We start from the raw sequence: 22708 nt of genomic DNA, 5'->3' as shown, positions 1-22708 counted from the left end.
TGTCGAAGACGGAGAAGGCCGGGAGAGCCGTGTGACTATGAGACAGAGGATTCCGAGCCGCCTGCATCGACGACTCGGCAGCATGTTGGGCGAAGAACGAGAAGTGCGTCGCCTACTTCAGCCAGCCCCGAAGCCCGAACCCGCCGTCGCTCAATCACCGGGACTCGCGATCGTTCTGAGAAGGAACGTGAAAGTCCTCGTTCAGATAGCCCAGTCGATGCGCAATCCCCTGGGTTCCTTGGATTCACTTCCTACCTCGGCATATACGAAGAAACGCGGGACGCTCTGTCGCCTTTCCAACCCCAACTTACAAGCAGGGCACGCAGAAGCGGTATCAACACACCCAACACAGAACCAGAACACAAACGGGTGTCAGATGCAGTTTTAAAGACATGCATTTCTGTTCTCCAACGTATCCCTCGAAGAGAGGATGCGCAAGTTCTATTCGGCTCCCACTTCAACGAGTGTGACATCGCTTTCCAGCTCATTGCGCCACGTGCCCTCGACCGCTTTTATCACCACTATGGCAGGCTCTTTGAGACGATGGATCACAACGTAGCTAAGCTATCAGACTTGGCAGAGATCGTTTGCATGAACACATCAAAGGTATTTGTGGAAAATGAGCCAGACGGCAACCGCTACATTGAACAATTTTCAGGAGAAAATACCCGCTGGGAAACTCTGGGCTTGCTTTTCGCGTACTGGTTTCTCGGTTCGCGGGGAGTCAAGAATACACCAAAGACAGTGAAGTCTGCAGCAGTCCTGCGGAAATGTCTCAACGATTGCGTTCTGCTCGCCAGAGCCACGGCCTCGAAGGCAGGAAATACGTTGTCGGTCTACCTTCATTACAAGCGAGGAATCGTTGACTCTGTCGCTGATGGAGATGCCAGTAAGCTTTTAACGCAACCATTATTCTTGCTGTCGAAAAGTCCAGGGAACACCATCGCTTGGGCACCTATTCTTGACAAGTTTCATGGCTGATCTACGATCGCAGGTCTTTCGTGCTGGCAATCCCACGGAGAGTGCGTGACTCTCCTGACATCTCTTGGGCTTCACATCGACGACAGCGCGCCAAACCAGCCATACGTGCCGACCCTCGCGTCTGAACTACGGCGAAGATTGTTTGGCCACGTCTTCCACAGCGACAAAGCAGGATCTACTTTCACGGGTCGTCCTCCTCTTCTGTGCGGCAAGTTTACTTCGACACCCTTGCCACTTGCTCTACGGGACGAGGACTTGTTGGCAGACGAGGATACCCGAAAAGCGGCAGCAGAGGGCCTAGACAGCTATGGGTGGAATAGAGACGGCGCCCTTCTGCCTGTAGGTAACCTGCGAGCCCGAGTGTGCTTCTCCATGATCCGCGATGACATATTTGAGATTGCTCTGGCAGTCAGACCCGTGGTAGTTCCAGCGCTACAAACTCTCAAGTACGTATTATCTCGTGGGTCTTCAGAGTATGATGCTGACTGGTTTTCAGGGGTATAAAAGAGCGACAGCTGCAGGCTTATGCTCAGCTGCCGTCAGCGATGCGTTTGAACACCGCGGAGGTGAAGAATTCGACACTGAATGACGGTACGCTCTATACACTGATGGTTGTGCACCTGGAGCACCTGCAAAATCTGTTTTTCGTCGAACAATTGCTCTTTCGTGGGGGCCATACGAACAACGACGACCTGTTACGAGTGAGCTTCGAGATGGTATCGACTGCCGTCATGTTCTGGACCAACATGGATCGGTTTACCCCGTTGCATTGGGATTTCATGTGGCTGGTGAGCTCAATCTTCTCTGTACGGTTTACGAACCCTCTCTTGATGATTCTGACCTTGATCGCAGGTGATGGCGTATGCCGCTCCGGGCGGAGGTGTTTTATGCCTGGAGCTTCTCCGGCCTACACCCACCGGTGACCCTCAAAACCCCAAACCCTCCCGCTCCAATATCATTCAACAGCTCAGTCTGCTGGTCGGTTTCCTGTCCTGGGTCAAGCCCTCCGCTCCGAACGCAGACCTCTGCGCCGACTGCAAAGTCGTGATCCAGCACGTACTCGACCACGCACTGAACGATGCCGGCGCCGTCGGCAATGCCATGCCTGTGGACATCTCAAGCTGGGACGTGTCTGCGCAGCTGGACTTCAACTTTGATCTCATGGACACATTTGACTGGCTGCGACCAGATTTTACCTGAATGCTGCCGTGTCCCGGATGTGGTGGCTCAAATCTCGGAGGATGTCCCGGGAGTGGCCCCCCACACTTCCGACCGGCAACACCTTTTCGGCCGGCGCTGGCATCGGCGCCCCCAAAACAGGCAGGAGCGGAAGGTCCCTACAGCGAGTTGTCTCACCAGCGGAAATTACTTTCCACTGCTACATAGGCAGAAAAAGCCAAGCGACAGTTTCTGCTTTATCCCTTTAATCACTCAACTGAGTTATCGAACGTCAAGCTTCGTTGCCAACGAGGCCACCAGTCACTCGTCTCATTCAAAGACTCTTTTGTGGTTCCCGAGTCTTCATCGCAAGCTCGCAATCGGTTAGAGCTGTAGCTGTCTCACTACAACATTGCAATCTCCCGTCTCGGCAAGACATTCCCCTAAAGAACGCGACTACAGCGTGGCTCAACCGCTGTAAAGGCCCCTGACTCGCTCCACCAGCGGTACCTGGTGTCGTTGATTGGGCGCTATTAAAAGGAGCACTATCCGGGAAGCAACAGTACGACGCGTCAAAGCCCCGCAATCAGGGGCATGTCAAAATCTTTCCAGTGCCGAAGCTGTGCCTTACAAGGCGACGTATCTCTTTCTTTGAGTTATCGTGAACTTGGATTTTTTTCGTATCCGGTTGAAGAACAATCCTCTTTGGACATGATCTTGTAAACGCCGCGCCTGCTCGGTTTTCCCCCTCACAAACCCCGAGTCAGCACACTTCAAGCAGGGGCGCTCGCCAAATCTTTGACAACCATGACGGCCCCCTGCGATAGCGGCCGCGCGGTCTCCACGATGGAGAACGCCACAAAGCGGGAGCCGTCGGTAGCTACCGCCGTTGGTTCGGCGAGCGAGGACTCAAGCGTCAAAGACGAACAAAAGGACTACGACACCGAGAAAGACACTGCGGTGGAGTCCGAGAAGGAGGAAATCGGACCGCTTCAACAGATTCTCAGCACTCGCCAACTAGTTATCTTGATCACAGTGTAACCCTTATCTCTCAACCCCAGAATTCTTTTGAATAAGCACTTTGACTAACTCTCACCAGCGTCTGGTTCTACAACTTCACGTTGGGCTTTTCCTCTGGGATTTTCAAAGTCTTGACCCCGTATGTCACGAGCGACTTCAGCCAGCATGCTCTTACAGCAACGACGGCTGTCGTGGCCAACGTCACTAGCGGCATCATCAAGCTGCCGTATGCGAAGCTCCTGGACCTCTGGGGAAGGCCCCAGTGCATGGCCTCGATGGTGCTATTCACGACCGTCAGCGCTGTCATGATGGCCGCTTGCCAGAACGTCGAGACCTACTGTGCAGCGCAGGTCTTTTACTACATTGGCTTCTTTGGCATCCAGTTCAGCTTCACAATCCTCATCGCCGATGCCATCCCCATGCGCCACCGGGCCTTCGTCATGGGCGTCCTCGCAACCCCGTCGCTCCTGTCGATATGGGCGTGCGGTCCGGCAGCAGAGAGTGTCCTGGACACCATCGGCTTCAGGTGGGGATTCGGCATCTGGGCGATTCTGATCCCGGTTTGCTCCCTGCCTCTGCTGTACTTGATGTTCAAGTACGACAAGCAGGCGCGGGACGCCGGGCTTATTTCGAGGCCAATCCACAAGCAGACTTGGCAGGAGAACTTCATTCACTACTGCAAGGAGTTCGATGTCATCGGACTGCTGCTTCTGGCTTCGGGTCTTTGCTTCTTGTTGCTGGCAATCAGCATCTACTCGTACCAGTCCCAAGGCTGGGGTTCGCCGATGATCATCTCCTTCATCGTCATCGGCGTTCTGATGATTGTGGGATTCCTGATGTATGAGAAGTATCTCGCCCCCGTCACATTTCTCCCATGGCACCTCCTCACGGACCGGACTGTGGTGTTCACCAACTTGCTGGCCGGAACGCTGTATACGTCCGACGGCGTGGTCGCAGCATACATCTACTCCATGCTCATCGTCGAGTTCCACCAGTCTGTCACGAATGCCACCTACATCAACAACATTGAGATGGTTGGCGCCTCCGTCTCGAATCTGCTTCTCGGGGTGGCGTTGCGGTACAACGGCCGCATCAAATACTACGCTCTCCTCCTCGGAGTCCCCCTTTACATCCTCGGCGAAGGCCTCATGGTGGGCCTGCACATCCCCAATCCATCCGTCGGTGTCATGATCTTGTGCCAGATCCTTATCTCGTTTGGCAACGGCGTCATGTACCCGATCGAGCAACTGACGCTCATGGCCGTGTCGCACGCGCACACTCCGGCTCTGCTGGCGGTGGAGACGACGATCGTGGCGTGCGGCAAGGGGGCGGGCTCTGCCATCGCAACAGCGATATGGACCGGGCTGTTCCGGAAGAAGCTGGCGGCGCACCTGCCCTCGTCGGAGCTCACGAAGCTCGACAGTATTTACGGGAGTCTGGAGGTGCAGTCCTCGTACCCGGACGGAAGCGAGGCCAGGATGGCGATCGACCGGGCGTATGGAGAGACACAGCGGGTCATATTCATTGCTGGAACATCCATTCTTGCGGCTGCGTGGATTTCGGTGCTGTTCTGGCGGGATATTGACGTCAAGAAAGCCAAGGGCGGTAGGCGCAGCTGATGATTTCCAGTACCAGTGTATGAAACCAAAGCACCTTGAGATACCTGGGGTAGACAGCAATGTTTGGGCAAGCAGACGTGGAAGATACCTATGGATTGCAGTGCGTGCTCCTCCATGCACTCGACTCCAGCGCATCCGATGCGGCGGCCTTCCCAAGTCTACCTTACGCACCTGCCATACCGTATCTTCAGCTGCGCAGTTGGGAGGAGCGGTCCTGCTCCCGATGAGGCTTTCCTCGGACCTACCTCCTACCTGCCTCGCACCATCTGCGCCTGGAAAGTCGCTCTATCCTACCCTGCCTGCCTGGGTAAGGTACCTTAAGGAAGGCACGTAATCCCTGATTTGTGCTGCACTTCTCCCGCCCTTCTTCTCCCTCCATCGCACATCACAATATCAAACCTACAGCCGACCTCTCCAGTCCTATGAAGCAATCTCCTTGACTCTCTTCCACCGTTTGTGGTATTTTATTTCATCTTCGCCTCTACCCTAGGCCTTCCTCACTAGTATCTGCACCTGCCACCACCAACACACGCCATGGCTACAAGTGACAACACGCACCAAGAGCAAGCCGTCGGCGTTGATGGCGGTGCCCATCCCCACAGGTCCCATTCCCACAGCTCAACAGGAACATTGGCCAAGTTCCCGCCGTCATTCTGCGGCTATTCCGTGGAAGGACCAAGGGTACACCGGTGGCGACGCCGACGCGTACAGGGACACTACCTCCTGGGCCTTTCACCAGATAGGCCTCTGTTCAGTGTGCACTGCCATAATGGAACCTTTGTTCCCACAACCCACCACTATTGGACCAGCAACTTTGGAGGATCTGACAGATTTTATTTTGACCTCCATGACGGACCTCACGCACACAACCCTTCAATGGCGATGGTTTCTGGAAGTCAATGGGGCCCCTTGTTGTTCAAGCTCCCCCCTGCTGGGGATTTGCAAGAGTACTATCAAGAAGTCACCAGTCTCAACCGCTTCAGGCGAGACCGAGACGGCAACATCCAGTGCTTGCCGTTCAAGATGAACATCAATGGGGTGACGGAGACATTCGAATGGAGAGCGACGAAGGTCAAGGAGCGCAGGGCACGCGATTGGTGGAGACGCCAACCCGCACACGAGCTTGTTCGGATAACAAACCTCAATCCCAGTGCTGGGGGCAAGCGAAGGAACAGACCAGTCGGTCACAGCTCCGACGGCGGCGAGATCGTTGCTATGTTAAATGCGGGGCTCAAATTTACCTTCTTCGGAACAGGGCTGATTGGCGTTTTCGGGGAGAGGTGGGAAACAATGGCGGCTGTCACTGGATTCACAGTATGGTTGGTCGAACACTGGGCATACGAACATGCGGCAGCCCGCACTGCTCAAATAATTGCAAATGCGCAGGCGATTCAGAGAAGCAGTGCGCGTTCGCGTTCGTAAGCCTGTCTGTGCAAGCTCGAGTCAAACGTGTACGTCGACGTCCCATTATCATTAGGCTGGCCTTAGAATTCAGTCTACCCTAGATCACATTTGTATCATGGAACTTGCTTCCATGCCTCGCAAAAGTGAAGATGACGTGAAAATACAAAAACAATTGACCAGCCTGGGGGTCGAACCCAGAATCTCCTGATGTCACGATAGATCGTAGTCAGACGCCTTGCCATTGGGCCAACCGGCCAGTCGCGGAAATCCCGGAGACGAGATGTCCTTGTGTTGCCGTCGTGCAGTGCGGGGCAACACAAGTAGTGTTTGTGCACATCCCGAACGCCGAGTCATGTCCTTCACGCAAAAAAGTGGATGGCATCTTTGTCGTCTCTCTCCGAAGCATCAAGACCAGGCAGCTTTCCACAGACGTTTCGTCTCTGTCATCGTCGTCGTCACGTGGTCATTCATCTCAGAGATGCATCATCATAACGTTTCGTACCATTACTAGTTCTAGCCATGAACATTCATAGGGCTCGGCGGCCCTTCTAGCCAAGTTTCGCTTCAGTCATCATCGGCCCATCAGAATCCAACGCGCTCCAACACGAAGGCGAACTTGAAGTCTCCTACATGCACCTTGAGATCTTCACGAACGTTAGGACCACAAGCGGCGGTGCCTACACCGGCAACGCGGGCATCAAGACGCAGGAGGGTGGCGTCCTCCTCAAAGAGATCGCACGGGTGCGCGGCGTTTTGGACAGTCTCGGTCTTGTAGTGGCTGACCTGGAAACTGAACTGGCGCCACTCCTCCTCAGACCAAAGCGCAGCATCAGCCGGGGTGGCGCGGATACCGCGGCCGTAGCCCTCGGTGAGCTTTACATAGCGGGTCTCCAGATGGTTGCCGCCCTCCTGAGGCACCTCGTAGTGCTGGTGCAGCTCCGGAACGGTCGTTTGGTATACGCCGAGGCGCTGACTGGACTTCTTGTCGGGGTATGACTCGCCGGGGCCAAGGGCGAGGTACTTGACGTTGTTAAGAGCCTTGGGCAGGCGGAGGTTGAGACCAACGCGGGGGATGTGCGTAGGCTTGATGCCTCTTGGCTTCAGGTCGACGGCAATGGTAAGACGACCGGCAGCGTCAATAGTATAGGTGGTCACAGTATTCCAGCCCCAATCCAAGATGCGAGGGCTGAGGTAGGTGGTTGCAATGATCTCCACCTTCTCAGCAGACTCGTTGATCTTGAGAGAACGCAGAGTGCTGTCGAAGGCGTTGACGCCATAGCGGACCCAGTAGGGTACATCATTGGGCTTGTCATTGTCGGTAGGGGCTCTCCAGAAGTTGGGAGAAATAGCGGCATTAGTGGACGCATCCTTCTCGAGGAGCGGCACTCCGGCGGCAGTCCAAGAGGTAAGGTAGCCGCGGGCTGTGTCAAATCTGAAGGTGAAGTCGGAACCGGAGATGGTTGCTGTTGAGCGAACTTGCTTGACCTGCAGCTTGGAGCTGAGCGTATCGTGACCGAGTTTGGGAACGAGGGCGACGCCGGACAGCTTGTGCTGAATCCAGGCAATCTCGTGAGCGGGCTCCGCCCAGTTGGTAGAGTCCTTCAGACGGAAGGTGATGGTGATGTAGACCTCCTTGTCAGATTTAATGCTCGAAAGGGAGGACGGCAGATCGACCTTGGCCGTCTCGCCAGCGGCGATCGTGGGAACCTCGAGGTTGCCAGCGGCGAGGAGAGCAGAGCTATGGTCCAATCGTTAGTAATCTGGCTTCGGTGCGTTAGGCGTAGGTAGTAGTTGACTTACTTCTCACCCAACTCCTCCACCTTGTAGGAGGCGGAGAGGTGGTCGACGCCAACGTAGTCGTACTTGTTCCAGATGACGAGCTTGTTCTCTTCAACAGAGAGGGAGAGAGGCTGGTAAGCCTTCTTCAGCTCAATCAGACCAGGGGTAGGGTCATGGGTGCTGTGAAGAAGACCATCCATGACGAAGGTTCCGTCGTGAGGACGCTCGCCAAAGTCTCCGCCATATGCGTAGTACTTCTTGCCGTCGGGATCTTCCTTCCAGATACCGTGGTTGGCCCATTCCCAGATGTAGCCACCCTGGAGACGAGGGAACTTCTCAAAAACCTCAATGTAGTCGTCCAGACCACCAGGGCCGTTGCCCATGGCGTGTCCGTACTCGCACAGAATGACTGGTTTGTCAAACTTGCCATCTTCTTTGACTTGCTCGGTTGTGACGAGACGCGTCAAGCGGTCAATGGGAGGGTACATGTAAGAGAACATGTCGGCGGTCTCGGCATTGACATCTCCCTCGTAGTGAATCGGACGGCCGGGGTCAAACTTCTTGGCGTAGTGGTACATGACCTTATGGTTCTCGCCGTAGAATGCCTCGTTACCGAGAGACCACATGATGATGCTAGTGTGGTTCTTATCACGCTGAACCAGCTGGACCATACGGTCAAGATAGGCCTCGCGCCAGACGGGGTTCTCGCTGGTGTACTTGCCAGCCTTGGGGAAGGTGACGGCCTTGCGCTCCTCGTAGTCGGCCTCCTCCTGAACGTCCTGCGGACGAGCGATGCAGTCGTAGAAGCCGTGGCACTCGAGATCGGCCTCGTCCATGACCCACAAACCGAGCTCGTCGGCAAGCTCGAAGAGCTTGGGATGAGGGGGGTAGTGTGAGCATCGCAGGGAGTTGATGTTGTGAGTCTTCATTAGGAGAAGATCGCGCTTGGCGTAGTCGAGGGGAACAGCGCGACCGAAGTGGGCGTGGTGCTCGTGGCGGTTGGTACCGCGGATGCGGATAGGGGTACCGTTGACAGAGATCAATCCGTTCTTGAGCTCGACCTTGCGGAAGCCAATGTTCTGGAAGACTGTATGAGAGGCGAAGGTGATCTCGGCGCGGTAGAGGTAGGGCGTCTCAGCAGTCCACTTCTTGGGGTTTGTGACGGGGATGCTGAGCTCGACCTTGGAGTCGTTGGCGTTGACTTCAGCCTCCTTGGTGACAATCACGGCGCCGCCGTTCTTGCCCAGCTCGCTGAGAGTGAGCTTGACGGTGCCCTTTTCGGCGGCCTTGACGTCAACGGTGGCGAGAAGGGTGGCATTCTCGTACTTGTCGTCTAGGTCGGTGCGAAGGAAGAAGTCTTCGATTCTGGAAGGCTCAGGCACGGCCAAGAGGGTGACATCGCGGAAGATACCTATGCCAATTGGTTAGAGGAAAGAAAGAGGACATGAGCAGGGGTAAGGGTTCCATACCGGAAAGCCACCACTGGTCCTGGTCCTCGATGTAGGTGGCGTCAGACCATTGGTAGACTCTCACAAAGACCTCGTTGGGGCCATCCCGGTTGAGAATGCTCGTGACGTCGAACTCGGAAGCGTTGCGCGAGCCCTGGGCGAAACCAATGAGGACGCCGTTGACCCAGATGTGATAGGCGCTGTCGACACCGTCGAATCTCAAGCGCAATTGAGACTTCTCGTCCCATGTGGAGGGGACGTGGAAGGTGCGTCTGTATGTGCCGGTGGGGTTCTCGCTGGGAACGTAGGGCGGGTCGACGGGGATAGGGAACTGGGTGTTGGTGTACCACGGGTAGTCATGGCCTTGGAGCTGCCAGTGTCCGGGGACGTTGATGGTTTCCCACTTGTCGTCCTTGTCGTCGGGCAACGGGGCCTCGCCAGGAGTGCCAGCGTAGTGGAAGTCCCAAACGCCATTGAGGAGTATGGAGGTCTCAGGAATGAAGTATGCGCGAGCAGGGAGGGTATTGCGACGGAACACCTCAGGGTTTTCGTAGTCGTGCACGCCCTCCTTTGCTTGGAGGGGTAAGCTTTGGGGGGCCATCGTGGCGGTTTCGGAGGAGGGGTAACGATGGCTTGGTAGACGGATTGAACGGCCAAGGGCGTGTCAGAGAGGAAGGACGATGACGACGACGACGACGACGACGACGACGAAGACGACAATGGAGACGACGATGAAGACGACGATGGAGACGACGGCCAAGGACGAAGAAGAGAGAGGGAGACAAACGAAGGAGGAGGAGGAGGAGGGAGAGGGCAAACAAGTCGACCGGCAGCCCACGGTCGTAGGGTTATTTATTCACGCTCAAAGCTCCACGCGAAGTAACGTGTCTGGGGAAAGGGACTGCTATCCATCCAATCTGCAAGTTTGCTCTCGTGAAGCAGCATTGTCCCGCCATAGGTACCTTAAGGTATGACGAGTGAACGTGGGGCAACTGCAGGCCGGTGCAGAGTGAGTGTGAGGTCCACGGGTGCTTCTTGCAAGTTGCTGCCCCTCACTGCTCTGCTCTGTTCGGGGTAGCTCCGAGTCAGGCGGCCAGGCGGGTGGGTGGTCGGTGTAACGAGGGAAACTACCCCGAGAGAGATACCTCTTCGCAAGGCATGCAGTGGAGGTCTTCGCGTTACCCCTCCACCCCTCGTCGGAGAAGGTCCGCACCAACCTACAATGCAGTAGAGTCCAAGGCCACAAGGGGCATAGCTTCCCCGGACCGGGGGTGGTGGGCACTCCTTAGGTGGGTTCGGGGAAGTCGGGGCCGGCCCCGCACCTTCGCAGCAGAGGACCACTGGACCTCGGGGGCTAACACCGCTGCAACATCTGCCACACACACACACACTCACACCCCCGAACCCCCCCCAACCATCCATCTCACTCCCTTCCCCTGTCCCTTACCCTCCAACCCTCCGTCCATCCCATTCTGCAGACCCTGTTCGTCTAGTCTGATGTTCCAACGGACGGAAAGTTCTTTTGTCTTTTTACCCCAGATCGAATTCCGTCTAGACCCCCGGCTAATGTGGGCCGACAACTGCAAGCGCACCCGTGTTGTCGGGCTGATGGTCGGCCGTGACTCTTGACACCCCAGGTTTTCTTCTTTTTTTGTGACCTTCTTCGAATGATCTGATGGCCCGAATGCGGGGAGAGCTTGTGTCTTGAACAGGCTGGGGTTGGTCGTCGCAGCATTTAAGAGGGCCATGTTATCGCCCTCTCCATCCTTCGTCTCCATCGATGGAACCCATCCAAGACTCGATCTCTCCACGTCTCTCCACTGTTCCTGACCACTTGGTCCACTTGGTTTGAGCCCGTGTTGGTCTGCCTACGCATAGAGTGGTACTTGGTATTATCTTGCAGCTCAATCCACAATGTCCGCCGAGAAGTCCGACATGGCGGCCGGCGAACACGTCGCCGAGAGGCCCGGCCCGGCCGGTACTTCGCCAGAGGTCCATGTCGATGCCGCCGTCCAGATCGCCCACGAGTCCCAGGAAGGCCAGTACTCGCCTTGGACAAAGTCCATGTTCCGTCTTTACGGCATTCTGATCATCGGTGCGTCGTGCCATGCTTCGAATATCTCAAGGATGCGCTTTCCTAACTACCTGTACCTAGCTTACCTTGGCGGTGCTCTCAACGGCTACGATGGCTCTCTCGTGAGTGCTATCGCAAATAGCCCAAGTTCCTCAATGGTTAACACACAGTAGATGGGAGGCCTCAACGGCATGAAGTCGTACATGAATTACTTCAACAAGTCAGTAGTCCCCACCAGGACTTTCGTAAACTACCTAACGTGATTGATAGGGAGACGGTCGATCAGAGCACCGGCATCATTTTTGCCATGTACAATATCGGCAGTGTCGCCGCCGTCTTCTTCACCGGACCCACGAACGATTATCTCGGACGCAGATGGGGCATGTTTATCGGCAGCTTGATTGTCATTATCGGCACCTGCATCCAGGCCCCCACCAAGACGTGAGAATAGGTACCCACCGACGCATTGCAATATGCAGCATACTGATGGCTTCCAGCGCCGGTCAATTCCTTGCCGGACGTTTCGTGCTAGGATTCGGCGTCAGCTTCGTTTGCGTCTCCGCTCCCACCTATGTATCCGAGATGGCCCACCCAGCGTGGAGAGGAACCATTACGGGTGTATACAACTGCACTTGGTACGTTTTGGGAGCGATCGCGTTCATTGCTGCGTACTGACTGGATGGTACCAGGTATGTCGGCTCGATCATCGCCTCTTGGACCGTTTACGGATGTTCATACATCGAACATGACGGTGGCTGGCGTATCCCGATCTGGATTCAGATGGTTGGTGCCCATTCTTCAACCCTCACCCACAGTTCCCCTAACAGAAATCCAGGTGACTTCTGGCATCATTTGCGTCGGCGTCTTCTTCATCCCCGAGTCTCCTCGATGGCTAATGGCAAACGACAAGCATGAACAAGCCGCCAAGATCCTTGCGACCTACCACGGCGAGGGCTCCATGGATCACCCTATCGTGCAGCTCCAGCTCAAGGAAATGGCACAGCAGATCCGGACCGACGCGTCTGACAAGAAGTGGTGGGACTACAGCGAGCTTTGGAACACCCACTCGGCTCGTCGCAGACTCATTTGCGTCTTGGGCATGGCTGTTTTTGGACAGGTGTCTGGCAACTCGCTGAGCTCCTACTACATGACCGCTCTGCTAGAGAACGCCGGCATCGACGACGAGAAGAAGGTTTTGGCATTGAACGCCATCAACCCCATTCTGTGCTTTGGAGCTGCCCTTGCTGGAGCCCGTATGACGGATGTCGTCGGTCGCCGGCCCCTCTTGATCTACTCCATAATCTTCTGCTCGTTCTGCTTCGCCATCATCACTGGAACCTCGAAGCTTGCCACGGAGGACGCCAGCAACGAGGCAGCTGCCAACACCACGATCGCCTTCATTTACATCTTTGGAATCGTTTTCAGTTTCGGCTGGACACCGCTCCAAAGCATGTACATTGCCGAGACCCTCAACACGGCCACCCGCGCCAAGGGCACTGCCGTCGGCAACTTTGCCAGTGCCGTCGGAAGCACCATCATCCAGTACGCCAGTGGACCCGCGTTCCTCAACATCAAGTACTACTTTTACATTGTGTTCATTTTCTGGGACTTGTTCGAGGCCGTGTTCATTGTAAGTACCTGTTCTATTGCAGCCACCCTAACGTTGCATCACTAACTGTTTGGTCAGTACTTCTTCTTCCCCGAGACCAAGGACCGTACTTTGGAGGAATTGGAGGAGGTTTTCAGTGCTCCCAACCCTGTCAAGAAGAGTTTGGAGAAGCGGTCCGCACAGACCGTGCTGAACACCATGAACGTGGACGAGAAGTTGGCCGGTGTCTGAGGACCCACGTCTGAGGACCCACCCCGGCCCGGGTTTGGCGATGCTTGTGGGGCGATACCGGCTCGGGGCCCGGTCCGATGCCCGGGCCAATCCGCAGTACCGCTTCACATGCCTCTTATCGCAGCTAGCGTACACATAAATAATAATACTCCCAGTGCTCAATGTCGTCCAGAAATATCTTGAAATCTGCAACCTTTCTCACGAAATAACTGAGATTGGCATGTCGGCCGAGGTCTTGTGCGCTGGTGGATAATTGGGTAATTGGGGTAACCTTGCCCGCCTAGGCTTCGTGATTGGAGCGGCACGGCCCTCCTGCAAGAGTGAGACCAGACTCTAGGACGGCACCATCATGACCAACAACAGCAAAACTCCCGTACCGAGTTCCATGTCACAACCGATGAAGAAGAGAACATCTGATCGCTTTATAACGTCCGGCAATTTCGCCAAGCGCTGACATCACATGCGTTTTCTCCAATTCGTCCAGCCCGCCTTTCCTCGAACGGCTACATCCCCGGACAGTTCCCCAGCGACAGCATCGTCCAATGTCACCTTCACCGCGTGAAAGCAGTCGGGGAATGGCGGAGCGAGGCAGCGCGTAATTAGCTTCCCCTCAAAGCTTCCCTCCTGGGCCAAGCCCGTCCAATTTCTCCAATTCTCCCGCCCACCCCCTTCTCCACAGCGTGTCTCCCCCGCACCACACGTGGGTTTGCATATGTATCCAATGCATTTCCTCCCCCCTCTGCCAGGATTCTTCGTTTGCGCCCCCTTGTGCATCCATTCTTTTTTTTATTTTCCCACTTGCAAACTCCAGTGCCTTCTGCACTCGGTCCGCTTCGGATCGAAGGACCTCCAACGGCCGAACTGGGTGCTACGCCATGCCTGCCACCCCGTGATTGCGACTGATTCAATGGAGACGATGGACAATGAGTCGATTACTGAGCCGTCGAGGAAGAGGTTGAGGACGAGCCATGCCGTAAGTTGTATTTAATCGTCTCATCTGATGTTCAGTAATTGTCTTTTGTGGTGTTCGTAACCAAGCGTTGTCGCTACGGGCCGTGTTCGGGGGAGAGACAAAATGCCCAGCACAGACTCGGGTCTAGACCACCACCAAAGAACGAGAATGCCAGGTTTTTCACGATGTTCGAATTCCACTCGGAATGGCATGCGCACAACGGCGCTTATCCTCGACTTTGTCATCCCCATGATCTGCCACCTGTGGAGAACGCCATCCATCCTGCTAGCAGCAGCCGCAATGGCACCTCCCCTGGCACCGAGCGGCAATCTCTCCGAAGAACCATGAAGCTGACCGACGTCACGTCCCGCAGTGCGATACATGCCGCGCCAGGAAGATCAGGTACGTGCGGCAAGGCCAAGGCCAAGCAACCAGGCCCAGGTCGTCCCAGACTCTCGGGTCCGCGCCATCTGCAGGAAACAAGAGAAGATTAACGATGTCTCGCCCAGATGCAACGGCAACACGCCATGTGCCTCGTGCTCTGCATCGCAGCAGGAATGCACCTATGGATCCGAGGCGAACTCGTAAGTCCCGCCCGGCTGTCGGCGCCGTGATCCCCGGCGGGCGAATCAAGCGCACCCGGGGACTCGCGCGAAGAGAAGAGACAAAGGAGACCAAGCTCTGACCATTCATGTGCTGCATGTCCTCAGACGCGGGAAGAGCGACCTCATCCTCGAGGGCGTACTGAGGGTGGAGAAGTTCCTCCACGAGATGAAGGCCACCATCGTCAGTCCCGCCGCCTCCTCGTTCCACTTTTCACCGAACCCGTCTCACGATGGGGTCTTCAAGGGCGCGCCGCCGTTCACCGATAGTCGCCCGGCCGTGGTCTCGCCGGCCCTCCGCTCGGCCTCGCGCGGGTCCTTCTCCGGCTCGCCCCTGAACGAGATCCACCACCCGCAGCGCACCCCCATCTCCGAGCCGCTGTACCAGAACAACTACGAGAACGCCGTGCTGGACTCCATGCACACGAGCACCACCGAGTCCATCCTCCAATGGCCGCACTTCGAGGCCTTCCCGAGCATGAAGGATGACTACGTCTCCATCTTCCACCTCGAGCAGTCGCGGCCCGTGGTCAAGACACGCTCAACGGTCATGTACCCGTACGTGACCGCCGAGGAGATTGATGGCATCATCGAGTCGTTCGAGCTCACCATCAACTTCTGGTACCCGACTATGTCCTGCGGTCAGCTCGCGCAAGTGCGGAAGCTGATTTCAGATGGGATCCCTGAAGAAGACAGCATCCTCGTGTGCTTGGCACTCCTGACGATGGCACTCGGCTGTGCAGGTCAAGTCACTGCCGGCCTGACCACCGGGACGACACTGAGCGAGGAGGAGCGGAAGCGGAGGCTCGCCAGACGGGCCATGGGCGACATGTACTTTGACAGCGTGCTGAAGAAGCTGCACGTCGTACACACTAATGTGGGCAGCACTGCAACCCATTGCCTCTTCTTTACAGCGTAAGCGCCCATCCCTTTTTTGGCGAAAATCTCATGCAGGAACTGACCCGATTGGTCTCGCAGCATGTACTTTGCCTTTCTCCGTCGGCCGCTGCAGGCATGGGAGTACATCAATGCAGCCTCCGCCAAGTGTCTCCTACTGCTGTCTTATTCTCCGGAATCAGAATCGGAAGAAGACCAGGAACGCATTCGCAGAATCTTCTGGTCGTGCTATATTCTGGAGAGGTAGTAGCCATCCTTCCGGCCTTGCCTCTGCCAAATTTAACTAACGTGATCCAGCGACTACCTCGCCGAGCTCAATGGCTTGCCTCAGTCAGGCATCGCCCGCATCGAATCTTCCACGGCCCTGCCGGGCCAATACAATACCCATCGTGACAGCAAAGTCGAAGAGAAGTCTTCGCTGTACTTCCTCGCCTGCATCTCAATGCGGCGCCTCCTCAATCGCGTCCACCAGCTCCTCTACGCACGCGACACCGGCACCGCCCTCGACCACACCCGCTTCCCCTATGTTGTGGCCGAGCTGAACCACCAACTGGACGAGTGGCGCGATGTCCTCCCGGCCGCCTTCAAGTTTGAGGTGGGCTTCAATCACATCGGCAATCAGAGCACTCCGACAGAACACGGCGGGTTCTTACGGCAGAGATACCTCACCTGCCGGAGTGTGATATACCGGCCATATCTGATGTGGATGCTGAGCGGCAGGGCTGGTCGCGGCGAGGCAAATTCTGAGCTCCTCATCAACCAGGACTCTTTGAATAATTGCAAGGCTTGTCTGGATGCTTGTTTGTTGCACATCCTCAACCTCAGGGGGTTTGGACAGACGGTTCTGGTAGATACGTGGATCTGCTCGCTCTCGTAAGTACTCATACCTCATACGGATAAATCCAGCTAATAAGGTGTCGCGCGTGTAGGATGGCCGGTGCAATGCTTGTTTTGCTTGCAGCCTGCCGCATCCCGCAACTTAAAGACATGATTCCCTCTGATGTGCTTGGAGCTGGTGATCATTTAAAGCAGCTTCTGCAGAGCTGGCAGTCCGTCATGGGAGATCCGACCTCCCCAAGCGTGGACCAGAGCATCAGGATGATTAGCGATGCAGATCGATTCATACAGGAGGTATACCACGCAGGAGACTCGTTCTCTATGAGGAGGCGTTAGAAGTCCGTGCTTGGCTCGTACAGGCGGACTGAATGAGTGATTGAGCGACATTGATGAATGAGTTATGAGTGAGAGGGCGATGTTAAGGGCGTTGGGGATCACAAAATAGCATTGTCTAAAAGCGAAAACATAGTCAATCTCACTATTGATTCTTCTGAATGGCATGCTGAGACCGATTGCATTATTCTCTTTCTTATTAGATGATGTACATGGTGTACATGATGTAACCTCAATTGTCTTCTATCACTTCATCTCACTTTATCTCATTCTTGGCCGTCTCTCGCTGAGTCTCAGACCTCAATGACCTATTCTCACTCACTCACTCACTCTTCACTAGGATATACCACTTACAGCCCAAAGTCTCGACCTCTAGCTCATCCGACCTGTGTTTCACATCATTGCCAAAGCCAACAAATTGAAATAAAGTTTCGGGAATTTAATCAACTCAAAGAAACAGCGCCCATTTTTCCTCCTGTCAGCTGTCAATCAGACCCCATAACGGCTCTCCCCTTCATCTCTCTGTTTGATCTCCACGTGCCCGGCACGGGCCATGTACTCGAGGTTTTGTAACGCGCTCCAAACGCGCCACGAGACCCCTGCGACGGGCTCGATGTCGCCCCAGCGTGCCAAATTACTCATCATTTCGCTTTAATGATTTGGCGCGACCTTTTTGAAAAGGGGGCATCGGCAGGCATGGGCTTTGATATCCCGACTTGTCACGAGTTATCCCAAGCCTTTTTTTTTTACCCTCCCCTCGCGAGTAAGGCAAGGAAGGCACTGTGTACGTGCGACTGCTTCGGACTTTTGGCATTTTCACGACATCCAATTCAAACTCGCTGCTCCACCCGTCATCGAGGAAGCGGATCTCTGTTGCTACTCTGCGCTTTGCTTTGCTTTTCTTTTTTTCTTCGCCTTGCATTCAAGCTTGTCTCCTTGCTGCACGTCGACTCCACACAAACCTGTCGAGCAGGGCTTTGACGGGAGCACATCGGTGCGGTGCGACACGAACACGCTGCCCAGCAAGGTCACAGCAACCTTGAATGACCTCCGCCTTCTTCGTCGTCCCCCTCGACTGAGTTCATGTCCATCATCCGCCGCCAGTGTAACAGGCGACGGTGTAGATTCGGTTTCACGGCCAGCGCTGCCGACAGACGTTGCTCTCGACCAGGTCGACGCAGTACTATTACTACCACTACCACTACCACCACCACCACTACAGTAACTACCACCTGCAATCATCAGCCGCCATGGAGTCTCCGGCGCCGTCTCATCGCAAGGGACACAAGCCCTCATCGTCCTTCGGCTCCCTGTACGAGGTCCTGGCCGACCTCGACGACAACCAACTGCAGTATCTCATCCAGGAGATGAACCATACTGGCCATCAAAATGTCCCCGTTTCCAAGGCAGTGTCGGCATTCGAGACCAAGACCCCGGACTCCCTCAGCTCCCTGAGGAGAATGAGCATGATGCCCGCTGCACAACCTGTGTCTGCATCGGATGCATCTTCACCAGCGGTGCCCGGGCTCGGCGTACAACGACAGCTCTCCAAGTCTCAACGAGGGCAGCTTCGTCTGCAGTCGGCATTCCAAAGGTCGCCGTCGTTGCGCCAACGCTCACGCCCGGAGAGCCCTGCCACGCATCAACCCTTATATAGCTCGCCTCTCAAGACCCCGGAACCCCAGTCTCTCACCCAACCGCTCAGCCCCCGACCTGAGCAGAAGCCGTCGCCGTCCCCCGAGCCAAGGCCGGCTCAGCAGAATGACAAGCGGGCTTCTGACTTCTCATTATTCGACTTCGGGTTCTCCGGCAATGGAACCCGCGATTCGGTGGCTCAGCCGAAGACTGAGCCCGAGGTCGCACCGGAGGTCAGGCCCGTAAGACGGACGGACACCATCGACTTCCAGCCCCCACAGAAGCGAGACACCTTTGGCAACCAGCCCAATGACCCTGCTTTTGACTTTGGGTTCGCCGGCGACGTCCCGAGTCTGCCGGATGAACCGGGCGATCGCCGGCCCAGCTACGCGAGCTTCACCACCTTCGCCGGCGGTGACGCCCGCCGGCCGAGTTACGCAAGTGATGCGCGCCGGCCTAGTTGTGCAAGTGAAGTTCGTCGACCAAGCGAGCCGGACGTCCCGGTCCCCGTACCCCGGGGAAGGCCGGAAGGCTTGGCTGTTGAGACCGGCTCTCTCCAGCCGCCCAAGAACAGGAGCAGGACGAAGTCTGTCGCATACAAGCGCATTCCTCGGCCGGACTTCAGCCTTCCTGATGGTGTCACTGTTACAGACCTTCTCATGCTTCTCGAGCTGGAGTACCAGTCGTCGACTACCCAGCAGCCTCTACTACGAACTCCCAGCTTCTCTTCCATCCCGTCTTCGAACCACCTTTCTCCCGTCTCTCTCCCTTTGCCTCGCCCAAACTCGGCCAGGCGAGCCATGACCCAAACGCCTAGTTGGCCCGGGTCTCGACCTCTTCGGCGGCATTCTTCCAGACTGGACATGATGCTTGACGCTGAGCGCAATGCCTCCGGCGCCGAAGAGATTGGCCTGGGCATGCTTGAACCCCGGCCGCGGGCGTCGTCGTCGGTAGGGACGAGATCAATCTCGCTGGGCAATTCCGTCGCCACGACTCCCATCCTGTCGATGGACTCCTTCTCATTTGATAAGCCCATCAGGGCCGACACGACGCCACCTGTCATGGAGGGTATCTTTGATGTTTTGGAGAACCAATAGAGCGCCACTTTAGTCAAGGTTGGAATCTAAGCTTGTGTATATATACCTTTTGTTCACTCATGCGTACTCCCCCCATGTTTGGAAGTGGGAGGCAAGATTGTATTTTGTCGTATTCTGTATTAATACCTGAAGGATGAGATACCTGAGATATTTTGGCAACATTTGGTACATAGTCTGGTTGCTAGGATCCTATCGTGGATTGAAAGAGAACGTCTCCAACAAGATTGAAAAGCGCTCACATGTGATCATCAAGTTTCAATCGAGGTTCTCAGCCTTCAGGTTGGTGATTTGTAATTATCTCTCACTTCATCATGGCTCTCATAAGCTGCTCTTTCAACTCTCTTTACACCCATTGTTTCATTATTTCCACTTTTGAGCCTTGCCAGACCAAGTACAATGGACACATGCCGAATTCCCCTTTCACGACTTCAAAACACACCACCAAAACTTCGCCGGCTTCATTTGAAGAACTTTTTTACAGTCTGGCCATTAAATGACAGCCTTTAAAGATCGACCTTGACCGCCACGACGGCGCTCGAGTAGAAGCCAGTAACAAAAAGCCACGCCTTCTTCTTGTTGTTCTCCTTGGCCGGGTCAATGCCCACCAAGACTGCGCCGGCAGCTGAACGAATTCTGGTTCCATCATCCTCAAACAGAGCGCGCTTCTCCCAGCATTCGGCCTTGGCACTGTCGCAATTCGCGATCGGCTTCGCATACCAGACAATGGATCCGATGTTAGAGGTAGGATCGCCAATCTGCTTCACAATATCAATGGGCCGGATGAGACCTGGCAGGATGAAGCCGCTGGCATCCTGGGTCTCGGACTTGTACGGGTCGTTGAAATAGCTGGGGTTATCGATGTAGGAGTCAAAATGGACGGAATCTTCGATATCGATGGTGACGTTCTTCGGATCCGAAGACAGCTTGCCAATGTGCATCGCGGCGCCGGAACAATCGTCAATCAGGATGTACCCAGGCTTGTAGTGACCCAGGCCGTTGTTATTTCTCATTCCCTCGTAGGCAACCTGCGCCGTGGCGCCGTCTGTGGGCTTCAGCGCAGAAAGCTTGTCGATGGTGACGTGGATAGTGTCTGTCCAAGATGCTCCAGGCCACAGGTCCTCAATGAGGCGCATCGTTCCCTCGCGGTAGAAGTGGTCATTGGTAACGTAGAAGGAGTGCGGGTCCTTGATGAAAATGTCGTTGGGCGTCTTGAAAAGCGGGTGCTGGACTGACCGCACATGCCTGATGGTGGATGAGCCCAGGATGTGATGGAAGATTTCAATCCGAGATTGGGCCTTGTCCAACACCTTCTGGTCGCCTTGGCCACCAGCCTTGGTTGCGAGGTACTCGGCGTGGGGAACATGGTTGACGGCAAACACATAGACCGCGTCAGTCTTTTCCGGGTCGGAAATGACATCGATGCCGTGAGTAATGAAAGTGCTGTCAAAATTCTCGAACTTGAGGCGCTTAGTGGTCATGTCCTGGCGGGCCTGTCAGTTGACTTGCGCATTACACTCCAGCCACATTGAACTTACCTTGGGGTCAATGATATGAATAGAGCCTGTAGACTTGCTTGCCTTGACCGGGTCTTCAAAAGTTCCAAGCGGCGGAAACCATGCCTTGCGCGTCTCTGTGTCATCTTCGCACGCGGTGAAAAGGAGCCCACTCGGCTCATGGTGGTGAATGTCCTCGCAATGGATCGTGTCGCCGATGTAGACAAGGTCGCCGCCGTGCTCGACAGGTGTGTTATTGACGGTTCGCGATACTCCGAGAACCGTCGCCGTTTGCTTGATGGCTGGGCCGTAGGTGTAGCCACCAAAGACGGCCAGACCAGCCACAAGAACTGGCACCAACGCCGCCATTTTGAGTTGCTGACGGTTTGGCGGGTGCTGCGTGAGTGTCTCAGTTGTGTTCTATTCGTGAGAACGCCTAGGTATTAGTGAGACAAGAAGCTCTCAATGTCTTCGTCTGAGTTTCTGAACCAGGCGGGTGTAAGTTCGATAGTGTTAAGATGAGTTCCTAACAGTCCTCTTGCGAAATAATTCTTCTGCTGACTTCAGCCTCAGCAGAATATATGTTGAGATGAGGGGTCAGGTCCGGAGTTTGGAGTCCTGCGGGGATGGCGTTCGGTAGTGTCCTCGGTTCCGCAAAACATAGTTCAGGGCCGCCGCTGTGGAGGTTCTCAAACGGATTTACGTCATGCGCGGAGAGGAGCTGCTTATGCGCTTGCAGGATGCATTCAAGGGTCGACAGCCAATGAACTATTCACGAACGTTACAAAAGATCATCCTTTGAGTGAATCCACTCCGGTCGGACCAAATTCAAGCGACGGAGACGATGCCGACTCCGACGGGATTCAGGCTGGTGAGGGTCTCCGCCAAGAGATGAATTTCCGGCCGTGTCGCGGCCGCGGGGACCGGAGGTGGGTTTTGTCGGGCCTGAGCCATGATGTTCTGGGACTTGAAGATGGGTTCATGGGTTTATCCCGATGGGAAAGATGGCGGGAAGAGATAAAAGGAGCTAAATATGACTGAACCTGCGGTTCTGGACAGACGAATACCACTTTCAAGTTCGGTTTTGAGTTGATCTCGAAATTGGGCTTCTCGTCTTGACAGGACAGGAAAGAAACAAATTCTCAGTTCACGACGAGCATGACTATGCGCCACAAGAGCCAACCAACTCTGTCACTTGTCATAATTGTCAATCGCGATACATTGCGCCCCCAAACAGTCACTGCCGAGGTCCTACATATGAAAGAGGCCAAGCCCACTTGATCAAAGGCGAGTCCTTGGTGCAATCCTGGGGCCAGGACCTAGTGCCCAGCCCATACATACCCCAGATTGATGAAGCTCTCTAGAAGGACGCCAGCGCTGTTGGCCGTTCGTCTCCCGTCATTTTAGCTGGTCATGCAAGGATCCTCCCCTGTATCTGCAATGGAAATGCAACTCTGCTAGCGCCCTCCATCAAGCTCATCCGCTCGTCCGTTTTCCAGCAATCCAGAACCAACGGGTCGGACCTGTGATCAAGTTAAC

At 55.3% G+C, this 22708-nt stretch overlaps 7 protein-coding genes across 7 annotated transcripts; 5 read left to right on the top strand and 2 right to left on the bottom strand.

Annotated features, from left to right (window-relative positions):
* Positions 1–543: 543 nt before the first annotated feature.
* CGGC5_v002713 (uncharacterized protein) lies at positions 544–2181 on the top strand (the record flags this gene model as incomplete). Its single annotated transcript, XM_066151023.1, has 6 exons — positions 544–606; positions 659–698; positions 746–889; positions 995–1427; positions 1478–1769; positions 1834–2181. 6 exons carry the CDS (start codon positions 544–546, stop codon positions 2179–2181), a joined length of 1320 nt encoding a protein of 439 aa, XP_066009357.1.
* A 765-nt stretch (positions 2182–2946) lies between these two features.
* Positions 2947–4778, top strand: MFS2-3 (MFS siderochrome iron transporter 1; the record flags this gene model as incomplete). The annotated part of the gene is made up of 2 exons (XM_032031576.2): positions 2947–3176; positions 3239–4778. 2 exons carry the CDS (start codon positions 2947–2949, stop codon positions 4776–4778), a joined length of 1770 nt encoding a protein of 589 aa, XP_031888972.2.
* A 1986-nt stretch (positions 4779–6764) lies between these two features.
* On the bottom strand, positions 6765–10010 carry CGGC5_v002711 (Beta-galactosidase; the record flags this gene model as incomplete). Its single annotated transcript, XM_032031575.1, has 3 exons — positions 6765–7920; positions 7983–9372; positions 9431–10010. 3 exons carry the CDS (start codon positions 10008–10010, stop codon positions 6765–6767), a joined length of 3126 nt encoding a protein of 1041 aa, XP_031888872.1.
* Positions 10011–11323: 1313 nt separating this feature from the next.
* Positions 11324–13323, top strand: CGGC5_v002710 (Lactose permease; the record flags this gene model as incomplete). The annotated part of the gene is made up of 8 exons (XM_032031574.1): positions 11324–11504; positions 11565–11605; positions 11657–11703; positions 11754–11924; positions 11981–12118; positions 12173–12266; positions 12319–13113; positions 13171–13323. 8 exons carry the CDS (start codon positions 11324–11326, stop codon positions 13321–13323), a joined length of 1620 nt encoding a protein of 539 aa, XP_031888965.1.
* Positions 13324–14239: 916 nt separating this feature from the next.
* Positions 14240–16947, top strand: ecdB-1 (Echinocandin B biosynthetic cluster transcription factor ecdB; the record flags this gene model as incomplete). Its single annotated transcript, XM_032031573.1, has 8 exons — positions 14240–14296; positions 14649–14677; positions 14785–14859; positions 14986–15061; positions 15125–15792; positions 15856–16017; positions 16072–16647; positions 16704–16947. The coding sequence occupies 8 exons, from the start codon at positions 14240–14242 to the stop codon at positions 16945–16947; spliced, it is 1887 nt and encodes a 628-aa protein (XP_031888967.1).
* Positions 16948–18194: 1247 nt separating this feature from the next.
* On the top strand, positions 18195–19676 carry CGGC5_v002708 (uncharacterized protein; the record flags this gene model as incomplete). Its single annotated transcript, XM_032031572.1, has 1 exon — positions 18195–19676. The coding sequence occupies one exon, from the start codon at positions 18195–18197 to the stop codon at positions 19674–19676; it is 1482 nt and encodes a 493-aa protein (XP_031888966.1).
* A 503-nt stretch (positions 19677–20179) lies between these two features.
* Positions 20180–21538, bottom strand: Pon1 (Serum paraoxonase/arylesterase 1; the record flags this gene model as incomplete). The annotated part of the gene is made up of 2 exons (XM_032031571.1): positions 20180–21157; positions 21212–21538. 2 exons carry the CDS (start codon positions 21536–21538, stop codon positions 20180–20182), a joined length of 1305 nt encoding a protein of 434 aa, XP_031888969.1.
* Between the last annotated feature and the right edge of the window lie 1170 nt (positions 21539–22708).

This window comes from Colletotrichum fructicola, assembly GCF_000319635.2.
Source record: "Colletotrichum fructicola Nara gc5 chromosome Unknown KSG_Nara_v1_contig02, whole genome shotgun sequence".
NCBI classification, from domain to species: Eukaryota; Fungi; Ascomycota; class Sordariomycetes; order Glomerellales; family Glomerellaceae; genus Colletotrichum; species Colletotrichum fructicola.
The sequence above is the reverse complement of the archived record's forward strand: the minus strand, read 5'-3'. Positions and strand labels throughout refer to the sequence as shown.